This window comes from Tripterygium wilfordii, chromosome 9 (assembly GCF_013401445.1).
Source record: "Tripterygium wilfordii isolate XIE 37 chromosome 9, ASM1340144v1, whole genome shotgun sequence".
NCBI lineage: Eukaryota > Viridiplantae > Streptophyta > Magnoliopsida > Celastrales > Celastraceae > Tripterygium > Tripterygium wilfordii.
Window position 1 is genome coordinate 10,829,014 of NC_052240.1, and position 22,070 is coordinate 10,851,083.

General features: G+C 39.0%; 2 protein-coding genes across 2 annotated transcripts; both read right to left on the bottom strand.

Annotated features, from left to right (window-relative positions):
- Nucleotides 1-731: 731 nt before the first annotated feature.
- Nucleotides 732-12,099, bottom strand: LOC120006237 (enhancer of mRNA-decapping protein 4-like). The gene is made up of 12 exons (XM_038856199.1): nt 10,971-12,099; nt 10,180-10,229; nt 9,943-10,099; nt 9,598-9,816; nt 6,873-7,001; nt 5,017-6,648; nt 3,900-4,259; nt 3,489-3,608; nt 2,610-2,780; nt 1,699-1,863; nt 1,426-1,551; nt 732-1,195 (listed from the first exon to the last, which is right to left on the bottom strand). The coding sequence occupies exons 1-12, from the start codon at nt 11,787-11,789 to the stop codon at nt 890-892; spliced, it is 4,254 nt and encodes a 1,417-aa protein (XP_038712127.1). The 5' UTR covers nt 11,790-12,099; the 3' UTR covers nt 732-889.
- Nucleotides 12,100-12,437: 338 nt separating this feature from the next.
- LOC120006241 (ras-related protein RABB1c) lies at nt 12,438-15,430 on the bottom strand. Its single transcript, XM_038856204.1, has 6 exons — nt 15,237-15,430; nt 14,833-14,972; nt 14,416-14,498; nt 13,472-13,676; nt 13,298-13,366; nt 12,438-12,860 (listed from the first exon to the last, which is right to left on the bottom strand). The coding sequence occupies exons 1-6, from the start codon at nt 15,280-15,282 to the stop codon at nt 12,768-12,770; spliced, it is 636 nt and encodes a 211-aa protein (XP_038712132.1). The 5' UTR covers nt 15,283-15,430; the 3' UTR covers nt 12,438-12,767.
- Nucleotides 15,431-22,070: the final 6,640 nt, after the last annotated feature.

Sequence of the window (22,070 nt, forward strand, 5' to 3'; positions counted from 1 at the left end):
AGAGCTAACGCCTTGGAGCTTTTTCTAGGAGGGCGTTATTCTCTTGTTTGGTGGGACGTTTGGGAAAAGCAATACCGCTTTGCCCGAAAGCCCCACCAAACAGGCTAACAATGACCTAAACCCAAACTGCCTGTTGCGAAATCATAGGCAACTATCCCGTAGTCCTTACATTCATACACTTACATATCCGCTTAAAAACTCAAAAGCTCAACTTCATAAAACCTACATTTACCATAACCTGTTCAATTTGCTCATAAAACTGCTGGGGAATACCATTCTAATGCCTGCAACCACCCTCAGTTAAAACATTTTCCTACCCTGAATCTCCCAATCCCAAATTCAGGGTGTCCACTGCTGCTGCTACTGCCGCTGAGCCTGCAAGTGTAGACTCAAATGAGAGAAAGCGCTCTACGTTGTACCATGTTCTTCGAGTCAGTGAAACAGCTTCTCCAGCTGAGATCGAGGCTGCATACCGCAAACTAGTTAAGTTGTACCACCCAGATGCTACGCCACCTTATCTGATCCAGTGGCCAGGGTTCACCATGACCGGTCAGCAAGTTTAGATGCCGCCCACAAAAAACGTAGGCCTTTCAAGTCCAAAAACAATAGTAAGTTTCGACCAACCAGAAGGTGGGAGATGGAGCAGTGCTGGTAGGAGGCAACAACCAGTAATTGTACAACTGCCAGTCATTTCAAAGAGGTAGAAAAACTCCAACCATTTGCACAACGAGTGTCAATCAGACAAGAATTCCACTAACATAAGAACAATTTCAAACAAACACGTAACATTACCAGTTCTCTGGACTTCCTAGAATTCTATAGAAAGTACAAACCAAAAGTTTCTTGCTTGCATATTTGCACATGAACAGACAAAAAAAGGAACAATCATTTACAGCTGCTTTAGAATATCAGCTATGGCACGCATGAGAAGGCGGATGCAGGTGATATCAGAATGAGAGTTTGTAGGCAGGCTCAAGTGATTATTCAATGCCTTAGAAACCTGATCAAGAATGGCAAGTACGTGCCTCGCTATAAGTGGATCTGCAGGGTTTATGGCAAAAGTTACATCATACATCCATTCCAGCTTTTTAGGTGTTTCCTTGCTTATATCACAAGACAGTTGCTGGAGTAGGGACAGCAAAACTCCTTGGCTTAGAGGGATTGGTTTCATGGCCAAAATCCCCTGCATATCGACCTGACGACGCAAGCAAAATGAAGCATAACTGATTAAATTGCATGAAATAATCTAGAGACCGTGTAATTCTACGTAAACAAGAAAAAGCATACAAATAAATTGACAATTACTCATCTAAAGTTACGAATAACTTAAGTTCAAGCCCTGGGCAGGCCCACTCAAGTATAACACAGAGCATAATTGGCATCTAGACACCACTTAAAAGTAGCAATTGAGAGAAGCTACAATACCTTAGAACATAACCACGAAACTATTGAGACATCACTTCTGTGCAAGGCTTGAGTAAATGCCTCCTCGTATTTACGTTCGGCTATCAGCCTAGATAGTTCTGTTGTTGGATCCACAGGTGCCTCAACCTGTTCCATAGATACATAATATCCCCATGAGATCAGGAAAACAAGAACTGAACACTAACCAGTTTATAGGGGAAAAAACACTCCTCAGCATCCATTAGCAATTGTAAAGGAAAAACAAATAATACAAAGGCATCTGTTGAACCATACCATCCCATGTAGACTAGCCAGTGGGCCATTACTCAATTGAGTTACCAGGGGATTTCCTGCTTTTGAGTTTGCACCTGCAGCAGCAATAGCTAACAGCTTACGTTGACCATCAGCCAAGTCTCCACTCAAGGTCCGAGTTATGGATGATGCTGAACTGATGGCCTCCTGCAAATACAGACTATCAAATTTACAGGAACTCATAGCAACAAATGTACGAGGCAACAGCAGCAAAACTGCAGAAGTCACGCAAAAAAATAGAAACCTCTTGTGAGTGACCCAATGTGTTGTCACAAAAAGTGTAGCAACTTACCCAATCGTATTTGCCATCCCAGACATGAGTTTCCATCAAACGAGATATTTAAGAAACACATAAACAGGACAAAAAGCTTGGTAAAGCAACAAATGGAAACAGATGATGACACCAATCATATTGTCAAATGCCAAAATCATCCATCATAAGAAACCATCAGATTTCTGAATCCAGCCCTCTACATTCAAAATAAACTCCATTTCCACCAGGATAATAGTTCACTGGGACTCTGATTGGGAAAAGTCATTTTAATTTTGACACATTCAATAAATACATGTAATTAATTAAAACTCATAGAATCAAATGCAATGCCATCATACACTGTTAAATAGACCAATACAATTACTACCAACAGGGGTGCTAGCACAACAATTAACAATTATTTACCAACCGAGATGTAATTCAATCAGGTGTAAAGCAACTTCATAAGATAATGGCTTGTAAAATTTTTCCAAAATTTAAGTTGTATAACCAATATTTTATAAGCAACAGAAAATAACACTATGCAACGAAACACATGAGCAATATAAATATTCTCTTTCTAGGATGTAAAAAAATGGTATAGTTTGTGACAGTAAGTACCCTAGTAAATTACACTTACCCTCAAAGTCATGGCCAAGGGAGAGTGCAAGGACTCAAACTGCTGCGCAGCAGCAGTTACATATTTTGTAAGTCCTGTTTGAAATGTTGCATCGACTTGCTCAAACATAGTTTTACATGACATCTCAAATGCAGGAATAATCGAAGCTTCCAAGTTAGACCTAAATGCATCCTGCAAGCAAAAAAACCTTGTCTTCATCAGAAAAGGCGCATTTCCCTACAATCATGTGCATAAACATGTGGACATTCAACATACACTCTGCAAAACCAGCAACAAAAATCACCCCCTTAACTTTACAAGAAAATTCTATGGTGCTAGATTATAAGTAATTGACAAATATATTTTTTTATTAAAAACACAATGTTGAATGAAAAGCACCCGGCCTTGATAAATGACACAAGGAGTTCTAAATAAAGGAGGCCTGATTTTGTGATGTCAAACTCAAAAATATTCATGGACAGAAAATCGTCAATGACTTGGTTTCTAAACCCAGAAGGTTATTTTTTTCTCCTCTCATTAGTATGTGGTCAGCGAAACGAAAAACTAACAATTAATATACACAGTGCATTCATCGAAACTGCTGCACTGGCCAACAGCTGCATGTTAATACTAGAAGGAAAACTGCCAAGTGAAGAATAAAAGAGAGATTATGGAAACTAACTGCAATATACAGCAACGCATAAAAGAGAGAGAAAAAAAACAAGAATAGCATTAAAGCCTCATAAATTGGCTGAGAATAACAATGTGCTAAGGGAATGCCACCCCCTTAATAAATGTGCAAATTGAGGCCCGGAGTGAAAGACTGACATTAGAAGTAAAATGAGTACAAAGAGTCCACAACTGACAGGATAATGTAATTCTAACTGAGCTGGAAATTACCTGAAGAGCTTGCTTGCCAGAGGTTTGAAACTGCACTTGGAGTTGCCTGGCAACTGTAGCTTCAAGTTTTGCATTAACTGATTTCTCTAGTTGATTGACTGCCTTCTCTCCCACTCCTTTCTGTAAAATAACAACAACAAAGCGCATTCAATTAGATGCGAAAGTAAAACATCTACATTCAGACGCAACAAAGAAATTAAATGGTTCGAGTCTGCTACGAGGCATTTCAAGGAAAAGTAAAGAAGTGTAAGATAGAAAAGCAATAACTGTTGAACGATCGTTTGGATTCTAAACATTTTAGAAAAGAAATTGTTCCCTATACAACACCTTTTCTGCTTTTGTTTGTGATGGTAGCTATAGTTCCTGTAATGCAACACCAAAACATTCCCCAAGAATCTTTGACATTTTTACCTGGAATGACTCTGTAATAGCTGTATTTACGCATTTCTCCAGAGATGGAGTAATAGCCCGAGAAACAGCAGGCCCGACTGAAGCTAATTCTTTCTTCAAAGTTCTCTCAAAAGTGGCTGGCAAGTCCTTGTTTATGGAATTGGTAATCAAATTTATTATCTGTTGTGTACGGTCTCGCTCTAACTTCTCATGTTTTGCATTATCTTCTTGAAAGCGAGCCCACAATGCATCAGCATTGGCTTTGACAACTTTCTCTACACTACGGCCCAGAGATGCTTCTAGTCGTTTACCTTCTTTGTTCACTGGGACAGAAACCATCGTATTCATCTGTTTCTGCATTTCCTTTTGCATGTTTACCAACTGTAAAATATATATATTAAAAAAGTATTAGCATAAGATTTGACAGTAGCTAAGAGACATATGTACATATAATATACATATACATCCTAGACAGGGAGACAACTTAATATTCAAAAGAAAGAGACAAGGAAGGAGGGAGGGAGGGAAAGAGAGAGTACAAAAGCCACAGACGAGAAAAGCAATACTTTTCTAGGGGCCAAAAGTCCTTTGCTCACTTTGTTTGTGAAGAGATAGATTTAATTCTTCCAAGCTTTAATTATAAAATTAACAATTATAAGCATTGAACTGAAAAGAAAAAAAACATAGATATAAAATATGTATCGGGAAACTAAAAAAGAAAAACAATAGGTAATTGCACCAAAGGTTCCACTGTTCACTCTCTACAATGATAAACACAAGAAATTTGGCATAAGTTGCTATCAAACAACAGGAAAAAGGTAGCATTTGAGTAATTCAATGAATAAATGATCAATTTCTTAATCATCATCACACAAATGATGGGTCATCTACATGAATCCTTTAAGAGAAATTAGTTCTGGTCTAAATATCAACATATTAAGCTTATCAAAATTTACCAACATAAATGCAGAACACAAGAACAGAACATATGTCAATAAGTATCATAGCCGGAAACTGGTGTTGAGTGTTTCATCAAACTTACCAAAATTTACATAACCGCAAAAACACATAGGTAGATAACTTTTTTTTTTTACAACAGCAGAGAACTTAATTCAAACTTCAAAGATTCAAAAACTACCTGATCAAGCATATTTTGCATCGCCAATAACTGTGGCATAGCAGCATCACCGGATTGGGTACCAGTACTACAACCTGGTTCATTTGATGAATCTGTAGAGTTGAAAGGACTTGGGGAACTGGAAGATGGACCAGATACTTGAGAACCTTTTCCCTTCTGCCTTTTCCCCTTTGTAGCCAGGGCTGTGGACTGTGGAACTGCCATTTGATTTTCAGACTCTCCAATATTTTCTGGAACATCTTTTGCTATATCTCGGTCTTCCTCCTCACCATTGTCGGATGGCCTCTCTGGTGCTTGAGTGACACCACCATCATTAGACTGTTGTGAGCCCCCCACAATATAATTTTCAACACAACAATCTCTGACCATCTGAATGCTAAGATCTGAGGCCTGAGAGTAGAAGGATTTCTCCTTTTTCTCCCCAACATTAATATGAGACTCTCTGGAAGACTCACGATCATTAATTGGAGTGGCTCCCGTCTCTCCAACAACTTTTACCTCAACCTCAGCATTTTCTGCATCTTTGTTGACAACCACATCTTGAATTTTCGTCTCCTCCTTGTTCATGCCTTGACTCATTTGAGAACTCTCAGATGGTGAGGGAGCCCTGGATAATATCTCTGATGGAGTTACCAAGTGTGTAAGGTTTTTAAATGTTATAGGAGGTTCAGAACCCATCAAGATATCATTTTGTGCTACATTCTTATCATCTTTCATTAGATTGTCAACTAAGGAAGGCACATCTGCCGCATTTTCTTTAACAGTATCACTTTCGCGGTTAACTGAATAATTAGGAACAGGCTGGTCACCATTATGATCGTTGAGCAATGGACTGGGCTCAATGTTATTCGATGGACTTCTTAAACCAGATGACTTGCCTGATAACCTTGGACTCAAAGGAACAGCGGATGCAACAGTCTGGATATTTTCAGCACTATTCTGAGATGGTGAAGTTTTTGATTTCCTTTCCATACTTTTTGTAGCAATATCCAAGAAACTTCTAACCTCACCAGAAAGTGAGGCTTCCGGATGGCTAGCTATTGGAGCACTTTCATAGCTGCCTGCCAGATTTGGTTGGACAGTTCGAGTACCGACAGACATGTCAGTGGTTTGATTTCCATGAGATGCATCCAAAGTAGCAGATCGATCAGAACCAACAGAATCAAGAGCGCGAGAAACATTAGATTCTGTTTTATCTAACTCCATGTTGTCCAAAGGTGGTGGCAGGCACTGAGACAAGTCCAACGCATACTGCTGAATAGCCTGTGTTTGAACACAGTACACCTGTACAATATGTTCTCCATTCGGCATGCTATCACTTGTTCCAGTAAGACTCAGAATGGGCATTGTGACTGTGAATTCGGCTACATAATCCATGCGAGTTGCAGCTGGATATGGCCCATAATCTATATGCACAGCATATATGGCATTTTTCTTGGCGTTAGCCAGTAGAAGCAGTCCTGCACGGGGCAATGTCACAACTTGATTAAAGAACGCATTCTCGGCATTGGTTTCAGCAGAACTCTTCAATTCCAGTGTTTGACTGCACTGCCATGATTCAGTATCACTAGGCAACAGCCAACCCTCCTCACTAGTGGAGGTCCATATCTTCATTTCCCGATTCAATGACCCCTGTGAATAAAGAAAATCAACTGAGATATCCCAACTACAAACATAACTAAGGAGGTTAGTAAATCTCAACATGTAACTTTGACATTTGACTCTAGGCGACAGTGACAACATTATATAACAGTAACAAGGCTGGATAGCACATTTGCATTAAAAATTACTCCATACACTACAAAGAATATAACCATGACTTCATGTTCCTTGACTTGAGAGGAAGAGAAGCCTACCCCTGTGATGAGAACAATATGGTCGGGGCGGTGAGAAGCAGTTAAGAACGTCACAGAGTTTACAGGATGGCCATCATGTGGTCTCAAGACTGCCAAGGGCACTGCCTTACGATCTTCCCAAATCTTTACCTGTTGCAAAAATGAATTTTTTTCAGTAATATTACTTAAATGAATACATAATATTTAACTCTACAAGTAGTTGCAAATCCTAGTGGCAGTTAATTGAAATCCTGGTTAGACAACAAGTTCCCTTTTGGAAGCCCAAGGCTAAGATTTTGCACAACAACAACATCTTGGTCCAAGAAAGTCCTTGGTAGATATTTAAGGGAACATTAATGGGTTCTTCTATGATCTACACATAAAAAAATCCAAGAGCCTTTTGTTATACTGTTGATCGACCATCATTTTGGACAATTGAGACTTGATTGGGTGTTGTAGCTTTTTTTCTTTTGAATGGAGTTCAAAGAGTTTTTATCAATTATTTCTGACAAGTTTCGTTTGAAAGTCAAGTTCTGAGTCATATCATATGTGTACAGATTTCTCCTTTGATAGGGATCTAATCATATATAACTACAACTTTGGTAAGCCTCAGCACCCATGGCGGTGTATCTGGAAAACTAAAGTTCCTTCCAAGGTTGCTTTCTTCTGCTGGTAAGTTGTATGTGGCAGAATTCTGACTTGGGAGAATCTGTAGGAAAGAGATTATTCCTTAGCTAATAAATGCACTCGTTGCAACTATAAAGCATCGTCTCCTCTATTGCTCTTGGACTAGGAGAGTCCAGCAAAATTCTATAAATCAATGGTTGACAAGCCTTTCTATTGACAGAGTAGACTTGGAGTTTGGCCACCTCAGACAAGCCCAAGAAGACAAAACACTAAAATGATCCCAATGCCCATCATGTGGTTGATTGGCCTGATAAAAAAATCAATGTTTTTACTGTAAATAGACTTAGTTATATCAAACTCTGGTCCTCTGTGCCTTGCATAAACTTTCTTAAGGCTATTAAGTATTCTTGCAGTTCTCTTTGCACTGTCTTGATGCTTCAATAACTTTTCTTTACATGAAAGAAAAGGAGTTCCCTACACACATGCAACCTAGAGGTCACAAGTTCAATTCCAAGAAAGAGTCTCTCCATATATTATGTGAGGGTAAGGTCTGCTGCATACATCCTGCATGTCTCCGACCCCGCCAATTGCAGGAGCCTTGTGCACGGGAATTGTTTACCTTTTTACCCTGCACATGCATGTGTGACACCCGGCCACTCACACATATTAGAACTATCATCTTCTTCCTTCGTCTCATTTGATCAACTCCTAAAATGCTTCTCTGATTGCTGAACAAAACGGGGATTTGAAATGCTACGCATAGGCAGGGTGGTAGAGCTTGACCACTCGAACTGCTGGTGCTTATCAATATGTGGCTTTTGTGACTGCAATATGAAACAGCTCCTGATCTCTGGCTTCCAGCCACATTCTAACTGTTTAGCTTCTTTCCATATTGACACCAATCCCAATTTCTAGACATTCACCTAATTAGAACTTTAAAAGTATGAAGACCTTATGATATTGGACAAAATTTAAAGCTGAAACAGAAAATGAAGTTAGAGAGAACTAATTGTAATCAACTCTATTACCTAATCGACAACTTACTAAACTAACACTCCTAGACTTTTAACAAAATAAAGACCTTTCAATTAAAATGACAAACTAATATCTATTAAAAATAATTAAGCCAATTTTTTTTAAAATAACCTACATATAAAATACAAAATATCCTAATTTAATAAGACTAATAAAATCTAGAAAATTGCATACTTCTTATTCCACATCACATTCCGTTATGGAGGCTCAATCTTTGATTAGTTGTTGGTTGGATTATAATCATGAGACAGTAATCATCTAGCAAATTCAGCAGAGACGTCTTAAATTCATTCCAGGTAGCTGCAATAGCATCACATCTTGCAGCCAAACTGTCCTCAAAATCCAGTCTTCATACCGAAACCGATGAAAATTGAAAGCTTTTATGGAGAATAAAAAGGTAATCAATATTAGTAACTGATACCAAAACTGATGCAGGCCCGAATAAAACTGAACAGATTGTGAATTTAAGGAAAGAATAAGTCAAGAGAGAAGAAGAATTATTAAGCTGAGATGATCTATTCCGCAACACCTTCCAATCCTCACTGGTTTCTTTTTTTTTTTTCAATACCAAAATAAAGAAAAATCAATGTAAAAAAGACCAACACACCAATTCTCATCTTAGCTGATTTAGTCTTTTAACTTATCTTAGTGCTACCCTAGATCGAAGAGTCTCGCTTCTTATCCTACCCTTCATTATTTTCCTGCATCCTCACCATAACATTCTCAGCTACACTCATTCTTTAGCACACTGTCCGATAGCATTGCCAAAATTGATAGGAAAATTCTTCTCATCTTCATATTTCATAATCAAAAGTTGAAAAAGAAAAGAGAACTATTGCTTAACAACAGAAAAGAAGAAAGAAAAAGAAGCATTAGACCACGGCAAAAGGCCCAAATACGGATGTGCAGGGCCCTAACATCCATTCACTATTACTTGGGATATCACTATTCACATCTCAGAAGAGTTTTAAGTACTCTTTAACGAGCATAATAAGGCTTTCAAGGATTCAAAAATAGTTCAAACCTGTAAAAAAGCGCTTATTAGACCAAAGGCACACGAGGAAAAGAGGAGTAAAGAACAAACCGTGCCATCTGTTGAAGCTGAAGCTGAACGGGTTGTCATCCATTGGCACATTGACAAATCAGTGACTTCACCATCATGTTTACCAACAAGCTGGACCCCATTTATCAGCTTATGAATGGGACAATTAAGAGGTTCCTCGGCTGAAAATGCTTCACCTTTTCCAACTTTTAGGGTGTCAATCTTCAATATACGATTTCCCATGGCAACCATCAAGATTTCCTGAATAAATTATTTTTTTCCAAATTAAGATTAATGCAAGTAATAACCAAACTAACTGAACATATGAGAAGAAAAGCAACAGACAGAATAAGCTATTCAATAAAGTGGCTCACAAGCTATTCTTACTTGTTTATGAGGATGCCAACAAACTCGAGGATGGACTGATTCTCCCTCAACTATGATCTTCAGGGCAAGAGCAGCCGTACCAAGAATCTGGGGCTTGTCTTCTACATCTGGGCCTTCATTGATTTTCCAAATGAACACCCGCCCATCAATACTTGCACTGCATGAAATTCAAGTTAAGAAACTTCCCTATTTTTTATTAAAGAGAAACCAAAACGGAGACCAAGGTTAAAAAGTTACCTTGCCAAAAGGTGAACATCCTCCGCGAAGAAAGCCATATCTGTTACTCTCTATATAAGACAAAGAACATGATTCAGAGAGATATAAGGGTTTTAAACTTGGACTGCTGCATTGGTAACAATGATAATAGACAACAAAGATAACTGCATTTTTAAAAGCACAGACTTGAATTTTCTCTTACGAGCATAGCTATTGTACCGAGTGTTTGGTGAGAAGATCATGAGAATTGAACACAAACAATAATTTCAACAGCATAATGACATTGAATGTCTAGACTCTAGACTATGACTTCCAATACAAAAAATTGAAGGGAAAAAAAAAACTTCCTTTGATTACTTTATAGAAAATTGGCTTAACACGGAAAAGCTTAGGAGTAATGCTTCTGAAAGAAATTTCTTTGATAGCATTAGCTTACCATCTTGTAACTTGTTTGCAACACTTTGGTGCTCCTTTTTATACTATCATTTTTACATTACAAAAAGTAGACGTGAAACTATAGTTTATAGATTAATGTAAATAAGTCTATATTTGAACTTGTATTTGCTATGTTGTCAGACACCAACAAAGAAGAACAGCTAAAAAAAACTTACTTCCATACTTGGTTGCTAAATGTGCACAACTAAAAATATTCAATTTGATCAATACACTTTGAACAAATGAGTTATAAAAAGCACAGGAGGCATCATATCTAGATGGGTTATAAAAGGCATAGGAGGGATCATATCTAAGGCAATGAATAGCATTTGTTAATCTACAAATAAAAAACCAGAGATGAAGACAATTATGATCACCTGGGTATGGCCTCGAAGCAAGGATCTCAAGGCAGTGTTGATATTGAGAATTCTGATAGCTCCAGGCTTAAGTCCATAGCAAATATAGCTCCTGTTAACAGCAATTTGGCGGCCGATAACAAGGCCCGGATCGGAGTTATACTTGGTTATGGGAGTGACTTCAAGCTGGGGCTGCGCTTCCCCTTCCATTCTAACGTCAATATCATACAACACACGGTCACCAATCAAATGCCTCCCCTTTGGAAGTTTGCTGCTCTGCATCCTCATGGGGGTAGGCTGGTGAAGGTGCAGCTGCTGATGAGAAATCGGGGGAGCAGAAGAGATTGGAAAATCCGAAGAAGTGGAAGAAGAAGGGGGAGGAGTTGAGGGTGAGGAGAAAGGTAAGGTAGGCTGGAGGAAATCAGGTTGTTGGTTCTGATTGGAGAAGAAGGCCATTAAGTTAGGCACACCAGGACTGGGGTTAGGGCCAGGAGAGGGAGGAGCAGTAGGGATAGCAGGAAAAGTAGACATGGGTCTAGGGTTTAGGTGCTGTTGTTGAATCGGAGAAGGTTGATACGGAGGAAGGTAGTGGGGGTGCAGGTGTTGCTGATACGGGTAGGGCCCGGTGGGAGGAGGATAAGAGGACGATGGAGTGAGAAAAGAGGGAGAAGAAGGAGGAAAGGAAGGAGAAGTTGTGAGATTGGTTGAGTTCGGAGTTGAAGATTGTGGCTGCGGTGGTATCATAGGCCCAGAGGAGGGCTTGAAGAGCTTATTCACATCAAAGCCTCCTCCACCACTACCATCACCTCCTTGTTGATTCAGATTTCCAGGGGAAGCCATGTGAGAAACAGCTCAAAAACAGTCCTTTTTTCGCAGGATTGAAATCAAAAGAGGGGCGAGAGATTGGAAGCTTACGCAGAAGGATTGAATATTCGTGGATCCGCTTATTCGATTCAGATCAGAAATCCCAAAAACAATTATATATAAATAACATACGTAATCCAAATACAGATGAACTTGAAATCAAAAGACCCTGGATTCCCTTCGTTTTCTGCGTCACCGCCTCGTCTCGTGACGATGACCAAAAGTGGACAATCGCTGAGCAGGAGAAGATGAGAGAGAGAGAGAGAGAGAGAGAGAGAGAGAAGAAATTTGTGGAATATTTGATTTAATTATCAATCTCAAGAAGGGAGATCTAGCAAAGGAAGAGTGGAAAGGGGGAGTATTTTACTGTTTGTTCGCATTACTAGTTGTCATCATCAGATGAGATAATAGTCTTAAAATCAATGGAATTATTTATTCCCCTCGTCGTCTTCCCAGTTCCTGTATCCTCCCATACAGGCTGCATGGCACTCTAGCCTTTTCGCAGCCTTCATTTCCAGGACGGGACCAGGAAACAAACCCTAGCTTCTTCGCAGTGTGATTTTTTGTTAAACGGGGGAAAAATTGTCACGACATCAGAAGGACATATAGATATTCAGGAACCCATTTTCCTAGCAAATAAGTAGATATATAAACAGCAATCTCATATAGAGAAATACATGAAGAGCAAATCACTAGCCACTCCCATTAGCACAATTGCAGTTTTTCTTCAAGTGCAACTAAAACAAGAGTGAGAGGGGAACGCCAGTATAATTTACAGACAAATTGAGGACATATGAAGCAATTACACAAGTATGCCAAATCCTGAAGGCTTTTACATATACAAAGCAAAGTCATAAATTCTCAGAACCCAGAAAAGAAATTTAAAAAAAATAATAAAGATGGTTGAGAAGTAGACAGCTGCATCCAAAATAGTGAAGGAAATGGTAAGGGACTTCAATTGCAGCAGCCTCCGGCTTGAGAAGAAGAGCCATCTCTGCCTCCAGATGGACCTGGGATTCCACCATATCCAACTTTTATTCCATAGGACTGCAAAAAACCACCAAAATAATTCAGCATTTTTCATATATCCGCATAAAACAACCCTTATTCATATTAATTGTGTTATCCATTGAACTAGAATGTAATCCAGCAAGTTACACCGGAAAACAAAGGAAATAGGCCAATATCAACTTGTAAACCATGTCAGACAAAGAAAATCAATGTCCAATTGCTCATTGAAACTTAATTCTCAAGACGGTGACCAAGCACTCACAAGTGAGAAGTAAAGAGCGAATCAGAAAAGTCAGTAGTTCAGGACTAATAATTTATGTTAACATATTCTTAAAATGAAAGATTAAAAAAAAAAAAAAAACCTTTTATTGCGAAGCCATGATGAAGCCCAAACCACCATATGTGCTTAAACTGACATGCAACGAATCCTCATAAGTCATAGGGTAGACTACAGAAGGGAGTAAGAACCTAACCTCATTTGATACATCAAATACTCCATCCTGAATCTTCTTGTATATCGTTGCAGCTGTCTTTATAAATGCCTGCTCAGGAAATGTACCATTAGAGATGTAAAAAAGACAACAGATTGTTTGAATTACCATTGTTTTAGAAGATGGCAATCTTATAATACAGAACAATCTTCAAACCTCCTCTACATTCTGAGCAGTTTTAGCAGAAGCCTCCATAAAGATCAACCCATGCTCCTTTGCAAACTGCTCCCCTTCCTCTGTGCTGACAGCCCTTCTATGAGCAAGGTCGCACTTATTGCCAATAAGCATGATTGTCATGTTTGAATTAGCATGCTGCCTTGCATCCTCCAGCCAGCTAGCCAAGTGATTAAAAGTTTCCCTCCTAAAGTGTGAACACCAACATTATCATCTCTGCACAATAGTCCAAACTAACACACACAAAATCGATAAAAAGAAACCGACAGGGTAGGCATCCAACAATCTCATGCAGTAGCATTTCATGCTCTTTACTTATACCACATCTAATATAGTTGGCAACCTGAAAGTTAAAACAGGCCAGGGATGGCAATCAATGGAAGTTAATAGAATGTGAATGAGTAAGATTTATCTTGACCTTAATCACTGATAAAAAGCGATTATCAGCACAAACATTATCATCTCAGCACAATATGCCAAACTACACACACACAAAATCGATAGAAAGAATCGACGGGGTAGGAATCCAACAATCTCATGCAGTAGCATTTCATGCTCTTTACTTATACCACATCTAATATGGTTGGCGACCTGAAAGTTAAAACTGGCCAGGGGTGGCAACCAATGGAGTTGATAGAATATTAGAATGTTAATGAGTAAGATTTATCTTGACCGTAATCCCTGATAAGATACTTGGATTCATCTTGCCCAACATCAGTAATCAGATACATCCATGACATTATAACTCACAGAGACCTTGGCAAAACATGCATCTTAGAGAGCAACAAGTCAACAACATTCCACAGGATTATGGTGCATTAATTGTCACCATTTCTGAAAGTCTACTCGGAATAGATCATTTTGTGAAAAATATTTACAGCAGATTCCAAATCTATAGTACAAACAAATGAATACAAAACAAGTACCTGGTAATATCATAGACAAGCAATGCACCAGCAGCCCCTCGATAGTAGGACCTCGTAATAGATCTGAAAGACTCTTGGCCCGCCTAAAATAGTTAAGCGAAATCTCAGCATATGTACATACACAAACATGTATTGAATACATTAACCTAACAACGTTCTACAGAAATTAAATGCATCATTTGAAAACATTGTTCCATTTACAGCTTCTACAAAGTATGGCATAAAAGGCAACCGCAATACAGAGACATTTGATGAAGGCTTCAAGTTATTATCAGCCTGTCTTTCTTTTTCATGTTGAAGCAGATGATCATTTCTCAATTAAGCAAAATATTAGGGTCACATATGGGAGCCCACGTAAAAGACAGACTTATTCTACAACAACAGCAACACGGGTTGGGAGAGAGGAGAAAAACAAACCGTGTCCCATATTTGAAGCTTGATAGGTTTGTTGTCGATGGTGATCATCCTGGCCCCAAATTCAACACCAATAGTTAGGTCATGCACAGGCTGGAAACGCTTGTCGGTGAACTGGAGGAGAAGACATGACTTCCCAACTCCTGCAGATCGGCAGGAAGCAACAACATCAAGAGAAAAAATTATTAGATTCCCAACACACACAGATTCAAACCATCTTAGAAAACTAAAGCGGAGACTAATCCTATTAAAATCAACAAATTTTCAATTCTGAAGTGACAATAGAAGCAATCAAATAATGAATAAAGCACGAATAAGAACAAAAGAAAAGAGCGAAACTTTTCGTACACCATCCAAGCAAATCAAAGAAACAAAAACAACCCAATTCGAGAGGCGGAGAGGAATACCAGTATCGCCGATGATGATGTACTTGAAAAGGTAAGCGTATGACATAGCTTCAATCGAAGTGAGCTCTGTTTCAATTCAATTCACCAATACGACAAAAGAAAAGGGAAGACAGACAAACTGCAGTCCGGATCTTCGAAACAAAAACGAATAGAAGAGTTTCAAAGCAATAGGAAGACGCGTCTGAAACGAAAACGTAAGGAACGATATATAATTATAGACATTCCAGCCACAGCGAGGCAACTCGCAAAGGCAATGAAAGTACGTCGTCGTATTCCTCGTTGTCATTTAAAAAATAAAATTTTAAAATTTTATTGTTATTTATTTGCATTAATAAACAAAAGATTAATTAACAATCATTCCTTCAAAACAAATTATATAGATATTTTTTTTTAGACACCACAAAGAACAACCATATCCTTCTTCAATCCGGCGTGATTTCCCCAGAACCCTGACTCCCAACTGGAACTCATCTCCGTAGAGAAGCGACACATATGCCTCGTCTGTCGACTTCGACGATCCATGTGAAGCTGCCATAGTAATTCCCAATCGAGATCAACAAATTCTCAGGCATCTTCTGTTTTTGGAGGTTCATTTATGGGCTTTTGGGCTGCCATTCTAGGGTTGGGATTTATGCTCTTTTTCTTACTCCTGTGCGCTTCCCGTGATGCTTGGATCCGACTGCAGGTCTATAAGGCCCTTCTTTTGTGCTATTGGAGATTGATGGTGTCACCAACCTCTCTTATGCGACACCATTTCTTTGGTCACTCTTAAGTCATTTAGCCGTTAGATAAAAGGCTGGTTGATTGGCTAGGATTAGCTTTCACTTGTCTTATTTATTTTACTCTGTTCGTAGGGTTACCTTCTTGGATGTATTTGGCCTTGTAAAAGAACATTGGAGAGTCACCTCTCTCGAAAAGGCTTATCTTTATCTACTTGTTGTATTGTATAATCCTCTCTTGGAACATTGTAGTGATTATATATATAGAACAGTTTATCCTTGCTGGTTGTAACTACTGGGTAGTACCCTTACACTGGGTGTGTAACCAATTGGTATCGAAGACGAGCGACCCTTATGGTGAAGACGCGTACAATGGCAGACAGTGATTCACCAGCTCATATCCTGGAAGCTATTTCGGCCCTTATGGCCCTTTTGGATGCTCAAAACTTAGCCATTCAAGCCATTAATGATCGACTGGTTCTAACCCTAGCCCCAGACCCACCTCCTCTGCCTCAGTTAGGTGGTCTTGTTGTTGATCGTGGCAGGGAGAACAACGATGACAACGCGTAAGGACAAAATTGTAATCCTCGCTTGGACTTTCCCGAGTACATCGATTACGACTCAGTAGTGTGGCTCCAGCGTGCCAATCAATACTTTACCTATTACCAAACGTCAGTGGGTCAGAAGGTTTTGAATGCTTCCTATCACATGGAAGGCAAGGCAGGCTCATGACTTCCAAGCTTCTGGCATTATTCCGTCATGGACAGATTTCATTGCAACATTACAGACCTGGTTGGGCCCTGGTCCTTTTGAAGATCCACTAGAAGAACTTATGCTTCTTCGACAAACGGGAACAGTGGATGAGTATACAATGAGGTTTGAAGATCTCGTAGTCAAAATCCCAGGATGGATAGTCGCGCTCAAGTTGAGTTGTTATTTGGGGGGGCCTAGATTCGCCTACCTGTTAAAATGCTCATGCCCCAATCGCTTCTGGTAGAGCCTTGGCGCGCATGCAGGAGGAGACATTGTTAGCCACACAACACCAGTTTTGGAGTCTGCAACTGGGTACTCTGCCTCACCATCACTCTGAGCCTAATGTGGTCCATCCTCTACCGGCATTAGTAGCTCCACCTGCACCATTATTGCTTCCATATCCAGGATATGGCATGGGTCTTAGCATCACGACAGCCTCACCTTAGGTCTCATACTCTCACACAGATGCAGCACGAAACTCTACCTCACCCAAGGGAGTTTCCATTCAACGAATCACTGATAAGCAAATGAGGGATAAGAAAAGGAAGGGATTGTGTTATAACTGTTATGCAAAGTGGTCTCAAATGTCCTAATCCCAAACTCTTCTATATTGAGGCTTAAGATGATTCTTTAGTTTGTGAGGAGGTGAGCTCTAGTGGGGATCGTACATTAGGAGGAGAGAATGGCGATGACACGGGTAACTCTAGGGAGGTAGCAGGCTCTACAATAACTCCAGCAATTTCTTTGCACGCTCTCTCGGGCTCGGCTGCATCCCGTACTATGAGAATAGTTGGTCGTATTAGGAAGTTGCGATTTGTGGTGCTAATTGACTCCGAGTCTACCCACAATGTTATTGACCCAAGTCTTTCTCAAAAGGCTCAACTGGTGCTACCACAACAAACCCCATTTTCAGTCACCTTGGCAAATGGTGATGTGTTACAAAGCCAGGGAAGATTTGTGGCATTGTCTTTAGCTTGCAAAAGATACCATTCTGTGTTGATTTCTAGGTCTTACCACTAGGTGGGTGCAACATGGTGCTGGGTATGAGGTGGCTCAGACAATTTGAGGTGGTGTAATAAAACTTTCGCAACCTTACTATGGAATTTGTGCATCAGGCACGACAGTGCAAATTGCTGGGCATTGAACCTTCCATAAGTGAGTTTCTATCATCAGTGGGCTCTGAAAGGTTGGGTGCTTTGAAACGGGATGGGGTATTGTTGCAGATTATTGAGGCTAATTTCAATTCATCACATACTGCAGTGGATAAGAACATTCAGGAATTATTGTCCACCTTCAGCTCAATCTTTGTTGAACCATTTGATCTACCTCCTGCTAGAACTCACGATCATAGAATTTTGCTGCAAAATGGCACCACACCCATTAATGTTCAACCATACCGTTATCCCCACTATCAAAAGGCAGAGATTGAGAAAATAATTCAGAAGTTGCTGAAAACTGGATTGGTTCGCAATAGCGCCCGTTTGGTAGAGTGGTTGTGTTGATTTTCAACGCTAGCTATTAAGGTTTGAAAAAAAAAAGTTAAGCGTAAAGTTGTGAAATAAGTTGTGAGATGTTTGATAAAGTTGTTAACTGTTGTTAGCTATTAAGTTGAGTAAAATATATTTTGTTTGTATTTTTTCATTTTAATTTTTTTATTTCAATAAAAAAGTTAATTATAAATTTAATAAATAAATCATGATTATTAATTATATACTTTATTAAGTACAAATTATAATTATTTTAGCTTAATATTTAAATAAATTTGTGATATAATATATACTGCATATATAAATGAAAGAAAATGTCAAATAAAAAATATATATTATTATAATTATTAATATATATTTATATTTATAATTATAAATCTATTTTATTAAGTCTAAATATACCTTAGGTGGGGTTTATTACTAATGTTTATTATTCAAGTGGGTCCCATCATGGTTTTTTTATTAAAAAATTGGAAAGTTCGACTTAAAGTATGTGAGGTCCACATAAAAAAATTTTAAAAATGAAAAGGCGGTAACGCCCTCACAAGCTCCGAAATGGAGCTTGTGATTTGAGAGTAGTACCGCCCTCAAAATTAATATGTTTGGTGAAGCGATCTGACTCTGTGGACCACTTCACCAAACACAACCAGTGTTCGTCCGTACTCTTCACCAATTCTCTTAGTGCGGAAGGCGGATGGTACTTGGCGAATTTGTGTAGACTATCGAGCGCTCAACAAGGCAACGATTAAAGATCGGTTTCCAATACCCCTAATTGAGGAACTCCATGATGAATTTAATGGCGCTTCCATGTTTTCCAAATTAGATCTTCGTTCGGGTTATCATCAAATATGGGTTGTGAAGGAGGATATTCCAAAGACTGCCTTTCGCACACACGAGGGTCACTATGAGTACCTTGTGATGCCGTTTAGGTTAACAAACGCCGCCTCGACTTTCCAAAGTCTTATGAACGCGGTATTTAAGCCTTACTTCGCAAATTTGTATTGGTTTTTTTTATGATATTCTTGTGCATAGTCGGTCCAAACAGGAACATCTTAAGCATTTGGTTGTAGTCTTGAAGCTTGTCGCAATCGGAATCGTGACACGGACGGACTTACAAAAAACAATGAAGTCGCCACCAATTGTTTTGGAGGTGCAATTGGTCACCTATAAGATACCAATCTGTCATTTTGAGAATTAGGTCCGGGGGTCGATTGAGTGTAGGGAAGATGTTAGCACCCTGCAACACCCACTTGCACGGTTACCAATACTTGAACAAAGGCTAATAAAAATATTTTTGCGAATTTGAAGAAAATATTTTTGAAAGAACTCCGTCTACACGGGGACAGAATCTCTTAAAGAAGGAGTACACAAGCTCGCGACAATGTATTTTTTATTTTTTTGAAAATGAGTAATTTTTAGAAAGTAGCTTCTTTTACATGGGGATATAATCTCTCGAAAAAAGAGTACGCGAGCTTGCGTAATTTTATTGAAAAGTGAGTAATATTTACAAAAGAATAGTTTAATTTAAATAAATGAAATGAATGTCCCATTTTTGAATTTAATGATAACCATTTTAGAGTTAAGATCCTTTTTCGCGAGTGTTAAAAACCCTTTTTTTGCTTGGGTGATAGCAATCACTATTTTAAAAATTAAAACAATTTACATAAAAATGAATGTTGGCCCAAAAAGAATGTCCCAAAAGATTAAACCTCAAAATTCAACAGGGCCAACAAAAGGGATGGAGATTAAATCCATAAAAAAAAAATAAAAATGGCCCTGAAGAGAAAAAAAGGCCAAAAAAATAATAAAATAAAAAATATCCAAATGGTCTAACAAAGATGGAACCTGAGAAATCAAAAATGGTCAAAATAGAATCCATTTTCATTTTAAGACCAGTAGCTTAATTGTGATGTAATTTCAATCGAATCGTCCCACTTCCAAGAAAGGAGACTAATGTTCTCAAATCCAAGCCAAAGGAAAAGGCAAGAAAAACCAAGTTCGAACAAACAGAAAAGTGGATATAGGCATTCATGCAACTTTGTCCTCATTTTGACCAAGGTAGAGTAGTATCATTTGCAAGGAAATGGCGAGGAAACCTCCGTCTACAGGGGGACAGAATCCCTCAAAGAGGAGGTTCCTATTTGAAGCCAATCTCATCCATTGGAGTCATGAGAGGAGAAAAAAAAACGAACAATATACACACTCCTTTCTTTCTCTGCCAAAACAGCCCCTCCTCTCCTCTTCTTTAGCCTAACCCAGCAACCCTTCTCTTCCCCCTTTTTCCCTTCTTCTTCCCTAACCGAGCAGCCCCTTTCTCTTTTTTTTGTTCTTTCCTTTCCCACTCTCTCTTTTTCTTTCTCTCCTATGCCTCTTTTTTTCTTCTTCTTTTGTTTTGCCACTCTTTTCTCTCTTTTCCCAAAACCAAACACCCCCTCTCTTTTCTTTTCTTGTGTTGCCTCCCCCTCTGTCACCAACCTTTCCCCACCTTTTCTCCTCCTTCCTTTTGTGCGCCCCCACCACCCTTTTATAGTTTTATTTAGTCACAACAACTTCTTTCTAGGGTTTCTTTTGTTTTTTTTGTGGGCTTGACTTGTGGGCCTTGGGTTATGTCAATGTGGGTTTTATTTGGTGACATTTGGACAAGTTTGAGAATTGGGTTTGTAGGTATGGGCTGTGACCTAATTGGGTATTTGAATTGTGACACAAATTTGGCTTGAGGTAAATAAATTGGGCTTTAGGCAAAAATTCAATTGGGCTCAAAATTTAGGTTTTTCACAATATATTTTAAAAAAATATTTGAATGAAATAAGAAATAAAAGCAAAAATGGTCGGATAAAATTTGGGTATTACAAAGCTCCTCTCTCAACACATGTTCTTTGCTAAGGCATCTAAATGTAACTTTAGGGTGAGTGAGGTGAGCTATTTGGGTCACATTATTGATCAACAAGGCGTGCGGACAAATCCGACAAAAACTCAGGCGATGAGAGACTGACCTGTGCCAAACTCGATGAAGGCCCTTCGTGGGTTCTTGGGGTTAACTAGGTATTACCAAAAATTTATCAAGGGGTATGACTCAATTGCTTCACGTCTATACAAACTTTTGGCCAAGGATTCTTTTGTGTGGGGTACTTCGGCTGATTTTGCTTTTCAGAAGCTTCGGGAGGCAGTGGCAGCACCACCTATATTGGCCTTACATGATTTTAATAAGCCTTTTGTCATAGAGTGAATGCTTCTGGCATGGAAATTGGGGCGGTTCTAATGCAGAATAATAGACCAATTTCATACTTCAGTGCCACTCTTAAGCAAAATCACGATACCGACCTTAGAATTACTTGCAGAGATCAAACACTCATATGAAGGGGACACTTTGATTCAGCAGCTTAACATCAAACTCAAAGAGGATGCTACCTCGTGTGATCATTTTGGTTTGAAATGATGTTTTGTTTTATAAACATAGGCTTGTGGTGGGATGCTAAGCTGACACTAGGGAGAAGATTTTAGAGCAAATGCACACGTCCACCCTTGCTGGGCATCTTGGCTATGATAAGACACTTCAAAAAACTCAAAAGGAGTTCTATTGGCCTAGACTGAAGAAATCTGTGAAGGAGTTTGTAAAAAATTGCTAGACTTGTCAAGCTACCAAGTACCTAAACACTCAGCCTTATGGTCTTCTCTAGCCGCTACCAATTCCCAAGAGAATCTGGGCTGATACCAATTTAGACTTTGTGGAAGGACTTCCTAATTCTTCGGACAAATCAGTCCTCTTGGTAGTTATGGATCGATTATCCAACTATGCACATTTTCTGGCTCTTTCGCACCCATATACAATAGCCTCCGTTGCTCAGACTTTTCTGCATAACATTTTTAGATTACAT

What these genes read in the sequence shown, in the direction of transcription:
- LOC120006241 (XM_038856204.1), bottom strand. Translation starts at nt 15,282, where the DNA reads ATGTCATACGCTTACCTTTTCAAGTACATCATCATCGGCGATACTG. An exon ending in CATCATCATCGGCGATACTG is followed by an intron (nt 14,973 to 15,236) that starts GTATTCCTCTCC and finishes GCCGATCTGCAG; the next exon opens with GAGTTGGGAAGTCATGTCTT. An exon ending in TATTTGATGTATCAAATGAG is followed by an intron (nt 12,861 to 13,297) that starts GTTAGGTTCTTA and finishes GGTTTTTTGCAG; the next exon opens with TCCTATGGAATAAAAGTTGG.
- LOC120006237 (XM_038856199.1), bottom strand. Translation starts at nt 11,789, where the DNA reads ATGGCTTCCCCTGGAAATCTGAATCAACAAGGAGGTGATGGTAGTGGT. An exon ending in CTATTACAGAGTCATTCCAG is followed by an intron (nt 3,609 to 3,899) that starts GTAAAAATGTCA and finishes GTTATTTTACAG; the next exon opens with AAAGGAGTGGGAGAGAAGGC. An exon ending in TGGCTAGTCTACATGGGATG is followed by an intron (nt 1,552 to 1,698) that starts GTATGGTTCAAC and finishes TCTATGGAACAG; the next exon opens with GTTGAGGCACCTGTGGATCC.